Here is an 18,780-nt window from a genome sequence, read left to right on the forward strand (position 1 = left end):
TTGCCATCACCGGAAGTGTGTCATTGGCATAACTGATTTGCATATGCCACACCCCCTGACCTCACCTATCCTGGCTGCTTTGGACCCAATCCTGGCCATTCAGGGCCGAAACTGGACCCAAAATGGCAAAAAGGGGCTGAAAATGGTAGAAAAGGGGCCCAAAATGGTCAGCATTGGGCCACTGCTGCACAGGAGAGTGATCCGCCACCCGTAAGAGGCCCGATCCTGGCCATTTTGGGACCAATCCTGGCTGTTTTACGCCCAATCGGCCAAAACGGCCCAAAATGGCCAAAAATCAGGTGGGCAGGGCCACCTGACGTGACCTCTTTGGAGAACTACTGGAACTGCGTTCCTGCGCGTTCCCCCTCAAAACGGGCCCTGGTTGTACTACAGTGGGCATAAAATTGGCTGATAGTATATAGCTTAAGTAAACCGTATCTTGCAACTGTTGGTTGTAGCTCACAGCAGAAGCTACTTATTCGGAAAAAGTGTATGCTGGGACCACACCACTTCAGTCAGGTGAGCAACTGCATTTGAATGCTCTTGTCCCTGGAAAGTACCGTGGTCACGAAAAAGCTGGAATGGTTTTCCATAAATTGACAGGAAGAACGTAAGCAACACGGAGCACTGATTGAGAGGCGAGGAGCCATTTCTGAACGTTTTATGGGTTTTGTGCCCTGCAGCTCCTGTGTGGCTGGGGGATATTATACTTCATCAGGGTCTTACATAGTCTTTTTGACAAGCTGTTCTCTCAAAGTGCAGTCTCTGTTTCTTGGCACAAACCTAAGCTATCCAGCCTATTTATAGAAGCCCTCTGGGAACTGCATTCCAGCAGGGATTGCAACAGTCTCCCTTCCCTTAGCAGGCGATGGCTTCCTTGCAGCATGTGCCCAGTGCTCTTTAAGGGCAAGGAAAGACCTAAGTTCAGCTGAGGTTGGGATTCTTTGTACTGGTTATGTACATGACAGCATTGCAGTTTGCCCACAGGAAGACTCACAGGCTGCTTTCTCCAAGAGTTTTGTGTTATCATTGCTGAATTCCTTGAGTTAGGAGCCAAGCTAGACATGGTGGCATCCACAGGTTGGACCTGTGGATGCCACAGCCATTTTAAAGCCTGCACACAGGTGAAGTCAGCAGCAGCCCATACTCGGGCTTTCTCTGTGGTGGCCCCTATCCTGTGGAATGACCTGCCTGAGGAAGTCAGAAGAGCCCCCACTCTCCTGGCTTTCTGCAAACGATGCAAAACCGAACTATTCAAAAAGGCTTTTTACTCGAATGGGAGGGCTGTATTGTAGGGAGGGGGTGTCGGATGCTTCGCTAACGAGTTAGGGACCATAGACTTCACCACTATGTTGCCTAACATATTATCTGCACAACCACAAGAGATGAACCTACTCAAAGGAATGACCAGGAAGGGTGCAAACACACGAGTAGGAAACTAATCAATCACAAAATATATCAAAAATAGTATATTGGAGTAAAAAACTCAGTCCAATCAAAGGATCACAAAGTGTCATATAACAAAGTCAAGGCTAGGTGTACCTCAGTGTCACAACTTAGTGCACCTGCACAAACATCCACATAATTAGGAGTATTATACGATCCAATAAGGACATCCAACAGGTAAGTATACTCAATAAAGTCAATAAATAGTATTCTGTTTTTCCAGGTGGAACTGTAGCCGGTGGGATACAGATGACAAAGCCCACGATGCCCGACATGAAGCGCCGGCTTGATTCTGCTGTTTCATGTCCACAACCTCCTCAGGGGCAAGATGTATCCACCACAACTAAAAAGAACATGCAATTAAGCATAACTACTGCGTCTTGTTGAACAATAAAACAATATCCAAAGTATTGTACATAATCAATAAAGTCTTACCAATAGTTAATCAAATGTGCTCAGTCATATCGTTCAATACAATCAATCTCTGCATAGTCACAGTGAGTCTCAACTGGCGTCCTCACGCACAGACCAACACAACAGGGCGAAAATACATGTGCTGAAGATAATTACACCATCCGGCTGGGAATGCTCCTGCCAAGAAGTCTCTCCTGCTGCCTCAAGTTTAGTAAACAACATCATAGAAAGCAAGAAAGGTCTAGTTCGCTATTAAGACCCCTTAGGTTTAAGGCTCTTTAATGTGAAAATCGACTCTCTTTTCTAAGCAACATTCTCTGCAAGGCTCGTTTGGGGATATTGGGGTCCAAAAAGAGAACTGTAAATTTAAAATCATCCTCCCTATGGCCACAAGTCTCAAAGTGCTCAACTAATGGAGCTTCTGCTACTTTTAACTGTATCCGGGACATATGCTCTAATTGGCGAGTTTTTAAATGCCTCATAGTGCTACCAACATATACCTTGTTGCATTTGCAAATAATTAAATAAACTACGCCAGTGGACTGACAGGTAGTCAAAGCTTTTAAATAGATGGTTTTACTATATGAAGGAACACTAATTTGATCTCCCGTTATAGCCAGAGGACACAGGTGACAGTGGCTGCATCTGTAATGACCTCGTGGAGGGGTAGAGCCTCCAGGAATCACTTTGAAATCAGAATGGACAATGAGATCCTTCAGCCTTTTAATATCACGTAATAGGGGCCAATATTTATGGACAACTCTCCGCACTTGTTGAGCCTTGGGCGTGAAATCTATCGCCCATCTGATACGATTACAAACAGGTCTGGTCTTCGCTTTAAACAAATCCCTTCTAGGCACAACCTCCGCACGATTATGGGCTTCATATAAGGCTCCACTTGGGTATCCCCTATTGCAAAATGATTGTAATGTATTCTTGGATTCCCTGTCGTATTCTGAATGTTCTGTGGCATTACGTTTAAGACGGAGCAACTGGCCGTAAGTTATGTTTATCTTGAGATGATGGGAGTGGTAAGAACCGAATTCTAAATAAGAATTACAGTCGGTCAGTTTCTTGTAAGGTTTAACGCCCAAGATGTTCTCTGCTGTTCTATAAATCGTGAGATCTAAAAAATTCACACATGTTCTACAGTCCTGCCAAGTGAACTGTATGTTCCTATCGATGGTGTTGAACCAGTCACCAATGGGGACAAAATTGTCAATGCCAGAAACGATCAAAAAACAGTCATCTATAAATCTACGATAGAAATAAATATTATCAAAAAACGGATTGGTAAGTCTATTCAGAATCAAGGTCTCTTCAAGGTTTGCCATGTAGAGATTAGCCACGCTAGGTGCAGTGGCGCAGCCCATAAAATTGATCAGAAAAATTCAGCAAGTTGTGACATTGAGGTGCACCTAGCCTTGATTTTATTATATGACACTTTGTGATTCTTTGGTTGGACTGAGAGAGTTTTTTACTCCAATATACTATTTTTAACATATTATCTGCTGCATTAAATATGCCCTCCTATGTACCACCTGTGCTCCATGTTGTCTAATGTCAGTCCTAGAATTGATTATGTCCTGCTTCAGTATTTTTTCGACTCTGTATTGGATTCTTGCTAATACTATGACTTTTAAACTTGTATCTATTTACCCTATGGTATTGTTTATGAAATGTACTTGATACTGACTGTACTAATCTCATACTGTGTAATCCACCTTGAGTCTCAGTGAGAAAGGCGGACTATAAATGACGTAAATAAAAATAAATAATAAATAATGAGATGAAAAAGTGCCACAAGGGCCTGACCCTGATGGGTCCCACATCATAGAGGGATGAGACAGTCATGCGCTGCATTCCCCCAAGCCTTTTCAAGTGGTTAGACAGGTGTTGAGGAGGTGGGGAATGCAGCCATTTTGGTGCTTGAAAAGGCGGTGGGCCAGATCAGGACCTTGCAGAGTTTTTTTATCACACAATTAAGCTTTAAAATGGCAGCATCCAGGGCTCTGAGCCCTGGACACCATGTCAAGTTTGGCCCTCAGAAGGAATAGCATTTCTTGTGCTTGGATCAGATTCTGAACATCTGTGCCTTCTCACAATAGTTCTGGTCACAAGTTAAAGTGAATGCATACAATCTGTCGTGTGCTTGGATTTATTCAATACATGTATAACTGATTGTAAAACCCTATATTTATCCAGGTACTAGTCCCCAGCTTCATTTTTAAATGGATCACACACTGGCTTTCTTACAAGCCGCTGTACATACAAGATGTACATGTAACTTGTGGACAGGACTACTGCTTCCAGTGCATGTATTTATTATCTTTACATGCTATACAAGTTATCTTCAGGATCATACAGATCTCCTTACTTAGGGAACCACTATCAGGCTGGCTATTCTTTCCACTCCACCCTTAAAGACTGGGATTCTTTTAGAGCAAGTGACAATCTCCCCCGCCCCCTGTTAGAAACTCTCCCCGGAGAACTTGCAGCCAGCTTTAGATTCCATTTGGGGCCCAGATTGGGGCCAAAAGAGCCAGGATTGGGTCAGTGCCTGGTGGGATAACCCTCCCCTATCTGGCAACAACCCGATCCTGGCCGTTTTGGCCCTGATCCGGGCTTGAAATGGGCCCAAAATGGCCATTTTGGGCCTGTTTCAGCCCGGATCAGGTTGGTGTCAGGTGGGGGCAGGCTCCCCTGCCTGGAAGCAACCTGGCCCCGGTAGTTTCAGCCCCGATCTGAAACAAAAAGGGCCATTTTTGGCCCTTTTGGGCCCGGATCAGGGCCAAAACAGCCCGGACCGGGTCAGTGCCAGGTAGGGGAGGGTTATCCCGCCCGGCTCCAACCTGATCCGAGCCGTTTCAGACCTGATCTGGGCATAAAAGGCCCAAAATGGCCACTTTTGGCCGTTTTGTGCCATTTTCTGCTGGGATTGGGGCTGAAACGTCTGGGATTGCATTGGTGCTGGGTGAGGGAAGCCTCTCCCTCCTGGCCCTGACTCAGTCCCGGCCATTTCAGTCCTGACCCGGCAGAAACAGGCCAAAAATGGCCATTTTTGCCCATTTGGGCCCCATTCCTGCTGGGATCGGGTCTGGAACGGCCAGGATCGGGTGCTGGGTAGGGGAACCCTCCCCTGCCTGGCACTGACCTGTTTCTGGCTGTTTTGGCCCTGATCTGGCAGGGCCAGATTGAGGGGGTAGAGGGGTAGCCTGCCCCCAGCACCGCCAAAGAAGGGGCACCAGGCGCGGCTGCCAGCTGCCGGGAGCACACCGCTGCTTGCCTGTGGGAGGCTGAGCGCAGGGTTGGGAGGCCCTCATCTGCCCCGCCGATGGGGTGGCTGGCTTGCCACACGCCCTACACCCAGCCATCTGCGCGGCAAGCCAGCTTACCCCAGCGCATGCACGTGCTGCCGCCAGCTCCGCAGCACACTGTGCGCTGGGGTGGCTGGCTTGCCGTGCGGGCAACACAGGGCAGCGGGGCAGGAGAACCGCATGGAGGGCCTCCTAGCCCTGTGCTCAGCCACCCACATGGCAAGCCAGCTGCCCCAGTGCACGCACTGGGTGCTGGGGCGATCGGCACGCCTCCCACCCCTGCATGATGACATCACAGAAGTGACGTTATCATGCAGTGCCGGGAGCGCTCTCTCTCTCGCGTGTGCGCTGTGCACATGCAGAGGGCCAGCAACCCTAGATCTGGCCCTGTGATCCGGGCTCAAACGAGGTGGTGGTAAATGGCCATTTGGGGCCCGTTTCGGCCTGGGTCAGGACCAAAAATGCCAGGATTTTGTCAGTGCCCGGCGGGGGACCCCTCCCCTCCCCAGCACTGACCCGATCTGGGCCATTTTGGCCTGGATTGGGGCCAAAAGGGCCCTGATTGGGCCACTGCCAGGTTGGGGGAACACTCCCCCGTCTGGCAGCAGACAAATCCCAGCCATTTCGGCCCAATCAAGAGGTGTGGCATATGCTAATGAGTTATGCTAATGAGTTCCTGCAGCTCTTTTTCTACGACATGACCCCTGGGCAAATCTGTTCATGTTACAGGAAGCTAAACAGGGATGAGTGTGTGGGTATTTAATCTGTGCACAGTTCAAAACACTGGACTGCTCTATAGTAACATGGCTATCTAGAAAGGGGCTTCAAGGGCATCTTGGCTTCTGGAAAGCCCATGAGAGCTACCAAGCCACATGGAAGGCTTCCACAGGAGGCGTCACAGGAAGAAAACAAGCACACCTACTGCAGGTGTACTCAAGAAGTTCTCTACTTCCTCTAGGATTGACTAGATCAGAGCCAGCTCTCTAAAGGGAAGCCATTCTGTTCAGTTCTCCTTCTCAGCATCCTTTCAGTTCATGGAATCAGCACAAGATGTTGAGAGTTCTACACGAACCTCTCGACTCCTTGAGATCAGTTCCACTAAAACTTCTGTTGTTCAAGGTAGCTTTTCTGACACCCTCAACAGGGAGGGCTTCAAAGCTCAGAGAAGAGCTTTGCGCTCCTTTCAGGAAGATCAGGTGACCTTACACAATGACCCCCCTCCCTTCTTGCCAAGAATTAATTCTTTGTTCCACAGGGACCAGGAGATCCATCTACCTTCATTCTGTCATCATCATTCTAAGGAACGTGACTGGCACGTGAGATGTCCAGAGGACTCCCCCACATCCACCTTATGAGGATAACCACCTTTGGATATCTTGTGTCTCCTCCTTATCCAACAGAGGAAATATGGCACATACATAACTCGATGGATCAAAGCGTGTGTTTTCCTGGCTTATGACAGTAAACATCTTCTTTCAACCTTGAAAGGTGTCAGCTCTTTCTGCTACAGTGGTTTCTACTTACCCACTTTTCCACAAATGCAGACATAGGTAGGGCAGTGACTTGGGCTTCAGCCTTTACCTTGGCGAGGAACTACCAACTTAACAAGTTTGCCTCAGCTGTGTCTACATTGGCAGAAGAGTTCTTAAAATGGTACTTCCTCAGTAATTCATTTCCTCTCCATTTTTCCCACCCAAAATATTAACACATTTCAGTATCCCGTACAAGGATACTTTCTTCCACTGATGGACAATGAAACATTGGACTTACTGTGAGGGCTTCTTCTCAGTCGATTGGTAGGTGTCCTTCCCTGTCCTAGCTGACAGAAGAATCAGAAAGGAGGTCCCCAGGTTAAGGTTTTTCTCACCTATTTTTCAGGGGTTCAGAGCCTCCTGGAACAAAGCCAGCTATGGACAACCAAGACCCTCTGCTGGGACGCAGCCAGGGGGCGGCAGGCACTGGTGGACTAGGGGACAGGAGGATCTATGGGGAAGGAGGTTAAAATTCCCCTTGTGGGGGGGTGCATTAACACCTGGCAAGGACAGGGGGTGGCCCAGAACCCTGATCCACCCAGACACCTTCCCATCCAGGACAGGTGCTCTAAATAATAATGATACTGACAATAAGTATATTAAAATATTCTGTGAGTCCTCAACAGGAACCCACTAGGCTTGGCCCTGGAGGCTCGCAGTGGCAGAGACTGGGGTGGGGTCGGAGCCCAACTTTGGATGACTGAGTCTCTCTGCTGGGGGAGGAGGCGGATAGGGACAAAGGCCCATCCCCTTGAGGTGAGAGCAGCAACCGGCAGAATCCATTTCCACAATGTGGCGAGTGGGTGGAGGCCCAGGAAAGGGTCTGGGGGGGGGTTAGGAGGGGGTTGAAGGGTATGGGGGATGTTTTCAAGCACACTCAACCCAAGGTGTGTGGCCAGGGGGTGACTGGTCTCCAACAACAAGCGTGTCTCTCCCCAGTTGGCTACAGTTAGTCAAGAGTAGTCTTTTCTGGGAGGGTGTTAAGGATTCCCCTCATGGGGAAGAGCGTCTGCACCTGGCGTGGAAAGTCTGTTGCCCCAAGCCGCGAGACCCACTGGCCCTGTGTTGTTGGTGGTGGGGGGTGGATAAGGATTCCCTTGTGGGGAACAGCATCTGCACCTGGTGTGGACAGGTGGTGTGCCACAGCCCTGAGACCCCAGAAGTACCCCAAATAATAAACAGTAATAGCTAAAATGTGGGTCTCCCGGTGAGGAACCCACTCCGTTTTCCCCATGTGCTCGGCTGTGGCAGATAGACTGGGGGTGGCTCAGAGCACTGATACCCCCAAACAGCTGTTGGTGTGTGGGGGAAGAGTTGACATTTATGAAGGCCAATTGATCAATGGCTTCAGGACACGGACCACCTGGGAGGGGGCTAGCCAGTCTGTACGGCTAATGCTGAGCTCCTTTCCCCCCTGCAAAATAGTCACACAGGACATGATATCCTGCACCATGTTTTTTTTGCTCCACCAGATTAGTTATCACACAGGTGGAGTTCCAGCGGGTGGGCCTGTCCTGCAGGAGCTGGTGCTTGGGCTCCCCCCTCCTCCTGCCTCTCGTGCAGCTGGCGGGCAGACTTAATGCTGTGGGGAAAGTGGGCAGCCAGATGGCGGCAGCTGTTCAACAAGGCTCGCGTGTCCACCAATCTCTGGTCTCAGGTGGGCTTGATGGAGCTATCCAGCTCAGGAGCATCCCTCATGACCAGGTGCATCTTGTGCACCAGGCAGACAATGCACTCAAGGGACATGGCATTCAGAGCTGCCACTATGTTTCTACTGGTGTACGTAACCATCTAGCCACGGACAATATTACCCACAGGTGCCCACTCCCTCAGTCTAGCCTTGATTGTGGTGGTAATGTTCCTCCCCGTGTGGTCTGCATCCAGGGCTTTTTTTCTGGGAAAAGAGGTGGTGGAACTCAGTGGGTTGCCCTCGGAGAAAATGGTCACATGGCTGGTGGCCCCGCCCCCTGATCTCCAGACAGAGGGGAGTTGAGATTGCCCTCCGCGCCGCATGGCGCAGAGTGTGATCTAAACTCCCTTCTGTCTGGAGACCAGGGGGCGGGGCCACCAGCCACGTGACCATTTTAAAGAGGTTCTGGAACTCCGTTCCACCGCATTCCAGCTGAAAAAAAGCCCTGTCTGCATCCATCCCCCTTGCCTGGAGCAAAAGCACTCTGTAGCCTGGCGGCAGGGCTGTCTCCTCCTCTTGGGGCCCTGATTTTTCCTGGGTGATCTGGAGGTCCTCCGGACCACCAGTGAGCAGTAAGGGTGTATTCGTGCTGATTGCTGCTCGACAGGTCCACTGTGAAGTGTATGGTCCATCTTTGTGCTATGGACAACTGGTTCCTGACTAGCTCTGCCATAGAGTGGTAGATGGAGGGCAAGACTCTCCAGCCAATGGTCCACTGCGAGGCGAAAGCCCACACCCTCCACAATGGACAAAGGTAGTCCGTCCAGGGCAATCATCTCAGCCAGTACACGAGTGCCTGCCTCCTGAGCCCCCCCCCCCATTTCGTTTGGCAGTGCCCCCAACCCTGAGGAAACCACCTCCTGAAGGGAAGCCTGCCTGGAAGTTCCACTCCCACTCACAGCACCCTCAGTGCGAGTCTTCATCCTTGGGGTGGCCTCCCGTTCCCCTCCTCCTCCTCCCTGCTCAGAAGCCCTCTTCATCCCCCTGCTGGATGGTTCTTGTTGCTCCGGGGGCAACATACTCAGGTGGTGCCTCTCCAGATGCCTGTGGAGGGCGATGGACGACAGGTGCTTGGGATCACTGCAGACCCGGCAATGCCCCACACAGGGTTCATTGGGGAGGATTAGGAAGTGCTGCCAAAGTCTGGGCCTGAAACAGGGACCAGGAGTTGGTGGGTCAGGACGGAGGCTTAACTGCTGTTGTTGTGGCTGGGCTGGAAGGAGTGAATGAGGGGTGGGCTGCAGGCAGGGGCAGCCCCAAGTGGTTGGGATGTGGAGGAACTGGATGTTTCTCCACGACCCCCCGAATCATCCGCACCCTCCTCAAAAAGTGTTAGCAGCTGCTCTTCCTCTGTCAACGTTAACAACTCTTCTGCCTCCTGGATCTGGGAAAAGAGGCTCTGCCTCTGAGACCTTCCCACTAGTGCAGGGCACTGGTGGGCCAGCAGGACAGGCTTGCAACTTCTACCTCCCACAACCACCGTTGTCCCCCACTCTAACCTTCATGGTGCTAATGGGCGTTGTGGGTGGTAAAGCAGCACTGAGTTGGCCCTCAGGTGAGGAACCCGCTAGGCTTGGCCCCTGAGGCTGCAGTGGCACAGAGACTGGAGTGAAGTTAGAGCCCCGACCCACCACCCAAGCAAATACCTCTCCTCCCCCGTGACTGAGAATCCAACAGCAATTCCTCCCTGTCTAACTGCCTGCTGGAAACTGAAACCACTCACCTGAGAGCTGAGGGTTATATACTCCTTCTGCTCTCATAGAGCAGAATGGGAGCTCTCTGGTTGGCAGCCAGAGCAGCCTATCAAGCTATGGAGGGCTGACATTGGTCTTCCCAGGACTTCAGAAGGTCTGCAGAAGTCCATCTCCCCTGTTGCCTAGGGAACAGATTGATCGGCGCCAGACTGTCTGCAGAGACGAACCAAAAAACGAACCAAGTAAACCACCCTAAAAGTCACAGTGGTTCATCACAATTCATAAGAAATGCGCACCGATGAACCGCTGGTTCGCAAACTTTGGTTCTTATTTCAGTTTGTGCCCATCCCTAGTAGAGACACAATGCCATAAAGAAATAGATAAAGTAACAGGGACGGAGTCAGCCACTGGAAACAATTAACTCCAGTATAAAAATCTAGATCCCAATGTAGACTGAAGAACAGGAACCAGACACTTGAATACTGTAACTTGTTAATAAAAACATTTATTTTGCAGTTTATACAGAACCACCTGAAGTTTGCAACAGAATGCAGATGTTTGCACAGCCATGTATGCTGTGCCTTCAACTTAAAGAGTGAGGGGTTTGTTTGTTTTTCGTGGTTTCAAGGAGACACGGGATTTCACACAAACACACAGAGGGGAAAAAAAGACCAAACATAGGTAGGAGTGTATGAAGTCCTTTCTAGAGAGGAAAGGAGGCCAGGAGATGGGTTCCATTCTCTGCCATCACTGCTCTCAAGTTATGGCTGGCCCACTGGGCACCACATGGCAGTTATTATACCTGCATTTGGGGGGGGGTGTTGCCAAATCCCTTCTTTAAGATTTATACAACCCCAGCTCTACCTTTTCAATACCACAGCACTAACACTGAAAACCCAAACGAAGAGGGGGGGGAGAGTACTTGCTTCGAGCACCCTGTGCCTTCTCTTTCTTTAAGCTGAACTAGAAGGGATGGGGAGATCTTGCAGTGCGCCTGGCAGAAACTCACTAGAATTCTGCTTTCAGCAGCAAAGGACAGGGGATGGGGGGGCTGCATGGGCACCAAGACACAGCAAGACAATCAAGTGCTGTGGCACCGGGGGGGGGGGGGCGGGGGGCAGAGTAGCACTGCTCCTCTTAGATAAGGAAGGGAGTGAGTTTTACTCCTCTACTCAGCACAGAGGATTGGGGGGCTGCAGCTCTGTCTCCTCTGCTGTTTTACAGCCAGGGGGAACATACAAGAAAGGAGCAGGAGACTGAGCACGCGGAAGGCAAGAACCTCCCTCCCTCCACACAGCGCTCCCAGCTGGCTTGGTAAGAAGAGGATATTGTGCAGAACGCAGGTCTCTCCTCCGCACGGAAGGGAAAGGTAACATAGCCAATATTAAAAAAGCATGTGACGTGACATGATTGTTAAAGAGGCGGCATTCCCTGCTCCTGGCCAGCAACACGGGGCAAGCGGAGCAGCAATGCCAGAGCTAGAAAGCAGCCCACTCTCTCGTCTGGGGGCTTGGGAAGAGCTGCCCCTGGGCCCTGCACTTGAGAATCTAACTTGAGGTGGTATTAAAGGTAATGGGGGGGGTACGTTTTTAGTTTCAGCTGAATTTATCCCATAAATAACCTGAAAATGTGATGGTCAGTGCCTCAAAAGGAAGGATCTTCTCAAGGCCCTTTTGAACAAAACCAAGAAGTCGTATCATCTCTACCGTTCCCTCAATAGCTACCCTCTGCCACGTCCCTGGCTCTAACCAGACTTGGCTCCCACAAGCACCATCAGCCCATCCGTGCTCATGGACTTGGGTCTCTCTAGGGGGAAGCCAAGCGCTCGGCTCCAGATCAGCTGAGACAGAACACCGAGGGCTCGAGAGACGCCAAACAGCACCGTGTAGTAGTTCATCTCCTTCATGCCGTAGTACTGTAGAGAGAGAGAGAGAGAGTCGAGAGTTAGAGGGCTGCCAAGGGACAACCCAGCTGTTTTCACATGCAGCCAATGAGAACTATACCTCCTATACGTCCCCGATTATGGCTACCTTTTTCCTCATCCTCCTAGTGTCCCTACGTTTGGCTGCTGCCACAATGAAGGGCTGCTCAAGTCCACTGGAAGCCCAACCTGCAAAATACCTCTAGACCCCTCAAAACTACCCTGTCCTTTCTAAGGACTGCCAGGGTGGTGAAGACATGTTGCATCTCAAATCTTCTAGCAGGCGGCCTGGTCAGCAGACAAACTGATGGAATACATTTCAAAAAATTCCCATTAGACAGGCTTCTTTACTTCCCTGAAGCACCATGGAAAGGCACACCCAAACACCCAGTTCCTCAAAACACTTGCGTCTTTCTAAAGGAGAGACATTCCAAAGGAGATATACAAACTCTTCGAAGTCCGAGTTACTAATTTAACTTGATGAGCTGGTGACAAGCCTAGGCAGTTTTTTAAAAAAAAGCTGTGTAGAATCAAATTCATAGACCAATTCTCCATCAACAGAAGTCTTGGCATTGATCTCCTCACTTTTAATAGCTGCCAAAACATCCACAGCAACACGTTGGAAATCTCCTCAACCACCTAGCTTAGATCCAGAGGAGTCAGCCGTGTAAGTCTGTAGTAGCAAAATGGCAAAGAGTCCAGTAACACCTTTAAGACTAACCAACTTTACAGTGGCATAAACTTCCGAGAACCACAGTTCTCTTCGTCAGATACCGGAGCTTATGCTACAGTAAGGTTGGTTAGTCTTAAAGGTGCTACTGGACTCTTTGCCATCTAGCTTAGATACATGGTATAATAAAGTATGTGAACACATGGCAATGGAAAAGATAACAAACAGTATACAACATTCACTAAATTACCCTAAATTGACAAATTTCACAGAAAAATGGCAACCATTTATAGACTATCTTTCCATTAAAAATTGCAAGATATAATAACACCCTATCAAGAATTTCTAAAGCTAGAATCTTAAAGACAACAAGAAGATTATACTGAAACATACGTAACTTCCTCTAAGCTCAAGACGCTTTGGACTCACAATGCTAATGGGATATAAAGACTGGCCCAACAAAGTACCAAGCATGCTGTAAACAGACTAATATAATGACTGTACATACTGTAGCAACAGCACTTTGTAATTGTTTATGTGATTGATTGTATGTTGGTTAAAATTTAATTTCAAATATTTTTTTTTTTAAAAAAAGAAGTTTTGGCAGACTCTGCTTTGAATGAGCTGTTTCCCATATGGTGTTTCTGCATCTGTTCTGGTCTGTTACTGCTTCTGAATCCCTCCATCTTCTGCATGTTCTCTGGAGCCATTAGTTTTCGCCTCACATTTTTACCAGGGTTTTTTTCTGTTTCTTTTGGGAACCACTACCCGATCTTTTTCTAGCAACTGAACTTGAGTTTTGTTTGTTCACATGTAAAATGTTTTCTGTGCTTTTGTAAGAGGGGGAGGGAGGAGAGAAGAGAGAATGACCCTGCTGGAGGATATTCGGTGGGGGGGGGGGGGGCGTTTCCTGGAAGAAGGTGGGTGCAAGACCGATTTCTCAGAAGCAATTTTACACGACTGAGAAACTCAAAAAAGGTACAAGCTCTTTGATCTTTTCCTTCATCCTAGTTATAACATTAGGAACTCCCGGCCATTTTGGATTTCAGCCTTCTTCCATACCCAGCCAGAACAGAACTGGCAGCTGAAGGGTCCAGCAGCAACCACTAGAGGGAAGTAGACCATCGCTCTTCTGCCCGTGTTCATTAATCAGTGTTTTTTTGAACTGCAGTCTGTAGATGTCTATCAGAGTTCCTGAACCAGGTTATTAAGAGTGTCAGACAAACTGCAGGCAGGATGCCTGGAAACCACGGCCAATCTTTCTTACAACAAACAGTGGCAGAGGAGTGCTGGGTGAGTTCCAGAGCACACATTCAGTCTGTGCAGGGCACGAGCAAGGCCAAAGAGCCCTCTCACCTACACCCCACAAACAAAGTGCTTGTCCTGGGATGCACTCCAGAAGGCTCAGCGACGCCCAGAGGCTCCGTGGCAGAGCAATCCACATCAAAGAAAGGCTTCCTAAGGACAGAAGCTGGATTTGGTCCAGTCCTCCTGCTATTGTGAGGAAAGCTGGGAACAGTGATGTGGACTGTGGCAATTTGGGGGGGTGGGGGGGGAGACAAGTTGTGGAAGACAGGGCAGTAGTTGCTTGCCCTGAAACTGTATCCATGGTTGCATCTGCACTGTCCATAGCTGCAAGTCAGGCACAACCTGAGCCCCTGGAACGGGAGGGAGGGTGTACAGCATGAGTGAATCTGGCACCTGCACCATTCCTGAAACAGCACTTCACAGAACTCCCTGCTGGGAAACCACCAGTACACCACTGTCCAACTAGCCCATAGGTTTAAAGAGTGGAGAACTATGAGAGAGAGAGAGAGAACTATGCCTGCAGAAGAGTTGTGGCAAGTTAAGAGTACAAGAACAACTGACACACACATCCTGCCCTGGAGGCAAATTCCACATCCGTTTTGTATTGTTTCTATCCAATTCGCCTATGCTGGGAGACCCCTGCAGCGAGAAGGGTGAGCCAGGGTGCAGGGGATTCCAGTGCCAAATCTTACCACCCACCCACTCTGGTACGCCCTCAGGCACATCCATGCCTCAGCACTTTGGGGATTATCTGTCGTCTACCTTACAAGGCTGTCTGTAAGGATTACAAGGTAATTTATGTGAAATGTTTTGGACACTGACAAACAAGCGCTGGTGGGTTTCTTGGTTTTTGTGCTTTGGATAACTGTTCAGCGACCGGAATGTTCTCTCCATCAAAATTTTCAGGAAGGGAGATGTCAGTGCTACAGTAGCACACGTGAGAGTCTCTGGAGCATCCAGCTCACAACCCACAACAGTTGACAGCAAAATTGTTCTACCACATATTCACAGCTGACTAGTTTGCTTTCCAGTTGCTGCTGGAGTTTTATCAAGCGAAAAGCTTTTCATCATCACACGGATTAGGGGACCAAAGGGTGCTTGCAGGATACAGATTCTGGCTTGCATCTCTTCGCGTCAGAAGCACAGGGCTTTCTGTTCCCCCCATCCCACAGAAGTCCGGAGGCTGGGCCCACCGACTCACCTGTAACAGGACTCCGCTGTGCGCATCCACATTGGGCCACGGGTTCTTGGCCTTGCCCTGTTCCAGCAGCACGTTAGGGACAATCTTGTACAGCTGGGCCACCAGCTTGAAGAGGGGGTCTTTGGGAAGGTGCTTGAGGGCAAATTCCCTCTGGCAGGTGTAGCGAGGGTCGGTCTTCCGCAGCACTGCGTGGCCGTAGCCGGGAACCACCTGCCGGCAGAGCAAGTTGTCAGAACTTATTTATCGATTAAAGAGCTTGTGCCCCTCTTTTCCTTGTGGGTTCAAGGAGGCTTGCAAGTCATGATTAAAAATATCACAATTTAAAACCAACACACTAAAACCACACACACACACAGATGCCTACTGTTTATACCCCATGAGAAGCTACAGAAGATAAAATGACCCCGAAGTGCCTTGTGAACAGCCAGGTGGGCTGTCTTAAGTGGGGAACAGCCATTAGGTGGTGGGGCTGAAGGACACAAGGAGGCATATCAGAAGAGACTGTACTTGAGATGTATGGGTCCTATGCCACAAAGGGCTTTCAAGGCCATAAGCAGCACCTTGAACTGAACTTGGAATCAACCAGTAGCCAATACAGCTGCTGAAGACGGGTAAGAGATGTTCTAAATCAGCTAGAATAATTGGGATGTTGCATTCTGAATCAGTGGCACTTTGCTGGCACTTCAATGGCAGCCCAACACAGAACGCATTACAGTAATCCAGCTGCGAGGTTACAAAAGCATGTATCAGTGTGGCCAGACTGGCTGAGCTTGAGAAAAGACAGGGCTTGCAAGTCAGCTCCTTTATTGTTGAGGAACTTCCTCTCCTTTCACACCCACCTTGCCAAAACACAGGCAGCAGTGCTCTGTGTCTCTGAAAGAAGCTGTTCTGTCTTCCTATCAGCATGGAATACCATTGTCTTTAGATGCCACCCTTCTGCTCTTTAGACCCTTAAACTAGATAGTAAGCCCCAGAACACTGTAATAAGATGAAACAGCAATCATAGCCAAGACGTTTGAGATCTTAAAGGGCACTTTTTAATTATTATGGAAGACTAGGGCTAAAGTCTTTCTGTCTGTCTGTCTGAGACCTCTGTGTTTCAGCCAAGAGAAATCACACAGAAGCAAGAGTCTCTCTTCTGTTCACAAAGTTAGGAGAGTGAAAAACGAAGTGAGATTAGAGCAGAAAACTGACCTAGTTCACTGGACATTCGGTAAGAGATTGCCAGCTCCCTCTAAAACTCAACTGGCTGCAGGAAACACACGTGACCAGGTAGTTCACAGACATGCAGCTGGTGAGTTACTAACTGCAGACACATTTTGGCCAGACGAGAATGTGGTTTATATTCCCACTACTACACCCATCTCTTCACAGCTGCCAGACTGGAAGCCACTCCTGCCTCTAACAGGACAGTAAGCATCACCCAGGGACTAGACTGGCCACTTTGAATAGGATTTAAACCATGAGCTATTCTAAATAATCATTAAACAAATTCAAGATTCGAATTTGTTACAGATCAAAAGAAGGGAGGGGAAAGTCAGCAGGGTTGTATATGTGCAACCGTTTTGTGGAAGAACAGAACAGAAGCAAAGAATGTGGTAGTGTGTGCAGAATTTGACTTCCAGTAAATCTCCCTTTCTCATCGTTGAGAGCAAAATTTTGAGCCTTTTGGTTTGAAATGATAAGCTTGAAAGTTTACGGACAACGTCTCCTGAAGTAGGCCAGGGTGGTCTTTTATTTAAGATTTTCAGGGGTGTTTCAGGGCCCTGTACAAATGCTTGGCCAACCAAGAGTTGCGTAATCAAATCTGGCATTATTTGTATAAGGTCCAGTTTCTCTTGGTGCAGAATTGTATTATTTCTAACAGAGCATTGGTCATAAGCACTGTTAGTCCCAGTTGGGAAGTTAAAAGAGTTCTTCAGAAGCACTTCGCCCTTTCATCAACAGGGTTTCCCTCTTTGCCTGCTGCACTCTCCTTAGAGCAAATGCTATTTGATTCAAAAACCTGACCAGTCCTACACAGCAGATAATTTGCTTCTTTCAACCGAGCGCTTACTTAGTTACCCACCAAAGTTTGAATGTTTCCACTCACCCTGCCAGAGTTCAAGGTATTCCAGATAAAATCTCTTAGCTTTTCATCCGACACGTCCTCGCCCAGCTCCTTTTGCAGGTTTGTTAGCCATACCAGCACTTCCTGTAAGCAGCATGTGATGATATGTAAAAACAGGGAAAGCTCCCCAAATCTACTCTGTACAACTTGGGGTTTGCCAGGATTGTTCAAAATTGCAGCTCCCTACCTGATTTGCAAGACCATGGAGTGGTCCAGCCAGACCATTCATAGCTGCGGCAAAAGCCAAGTAAGGGTCCGAGAGAGCGCTGCCCACTAGATGGCTGGTGTGGGCACTAACGTTCCCACCCTCGTGGTCGCTGCAGGAAAAAAGGCAGGGGAGGGGAGAACAGGCAGAGCAGAACTGAAACAAGGTATACAAATACCGGACTGTGTATTGCCAGTGAATTTAGACGACTTCTCTTCTTAAGATAAACTCTGTTAGTCAGGGCTTTTTTTCAGCAGGAACGCGGGGAAACAGAGTTCCGGAACCTCTTGAAAATGGTCACATGGCTGGTGGCCCCGCCCCCTGATCTCCAGGCAGAGGAGACTTTAGATTACCCTCCGCGCCGCTGAGCGGCGCGTAGGGCAATCTCAACTCCCCTCTGCCTGGAGATCAGGGGGCGGGGCCACCAGCCATGTGACCATTTTCTCCGAGGGCAACCCACTGAGTTCCACCACCTCTTTTCCCAGAAAAAAAGCCCTGCTGTTAGTTATAATAACTAAGACAGCAAATAACTTCCAAATAATTCAAAGTATTACACACATATGCACAGTTCATACCATGACCCTAATTGATATTCTAATGACCCTAGTTATTTGTACTTCCTAGGAATATTGATAGTACTTACTATGTAACACTGTCCCCTCATGCGTCAACACATACACTCATTAGTAATCCTGGATCACTTTTAAAATTTATTTTATGCAACCGGGCTGGCACATCTGGTTGTTTTACCAGTAGGCGTACCACTTAAGTTTAAGAGGTCTGCACTGATGCTGGAAAGGTGGTTCACAGATTAATAATGTAACTTATGTTTTTTTAGATGTACACATAAACAGAATGAAACAGGGATGCTCAGAACACTAAGATTTGGTTTGGCAGAACCATCGGTTTTTATAGCCAGGTAATGGTCCCAAACACACTTATAAGGTGGGCCCATGCTACAAATGACAGAGGCTTGGCCCACCCGTTCATGGCAAGCAGCGACTGGCTCACAACTCTTGCTGTGAAATCACTACAGCACAGAATTGTTTTCAAAACTAGAATGAAAGCCACCTTATCCACCAACATACACAGCATACATACACAATATGGCGTCTAAATACAAAGAAAAGAATCAAATTAATGGGTCAGGATTCTGATCTCTGCACACTCCTATGTAAATCTGGAAGACTTCCGTTGTGCCCCCCCCCCCTCGGTCCACCCACATTTCTTTCAACTCTAGTGTATTCCAGCTATTAATAAAAACCTACTGCA

At 48.6% G+C, this 18,780-nt stretch overlaps 1 protein-coding gene across 1 annotated transcript in view; it reads right to left on the reverse strand.

Annotated features, from left to right (window-relative positions):
* Positions 1–10,573: 10,573 nt before the first annotated feature.
* The window catches only part of CS (citrate synthase), a 49,248-nt gene continuing 41,041 nt past the window's right edge, over positions 10,574–18,780 (reverse strand). Inside the window, exons 8-11 of the mRNA XM_054976093.1 lie at positions 17,491–17,620; positions 17,286–17,387; positions 15,194–15,403; positions 10,574–12,008 (exon numbers count right to left, since the gene is read on the reverse strand). Coding sequence (XP_054832068.1) covers positions 11,838–12,008; positions 15,194–15,403; positions 17,286–17,387; positions 17,491–17,620 — 613 coding nt within the window. The 3' untranslated portion in view covers positions 10,574–11,837. The remainder of the gene's footprint in view (positions 12,009–15,193; positions 15,404–17,285; positions 17,388–17,490; positions 17,621–18,780) is intronic.

This window comes from Eublepharis macularius, chromosome 4, assembly GCF_028583425.1.
Source record: "Eublepharis macularius isolate TG4126 chromosome 4, MPM_Emac_v1.0, whole genome shotgun sequence".
NCBI classification, from domain to species: domain Eukaryota; kingdom Metazoa; phylum Chordata; class Lepidosauria; order Squamata; family Eublepharidae; genus Eublepharis; species Eublepharis macularius.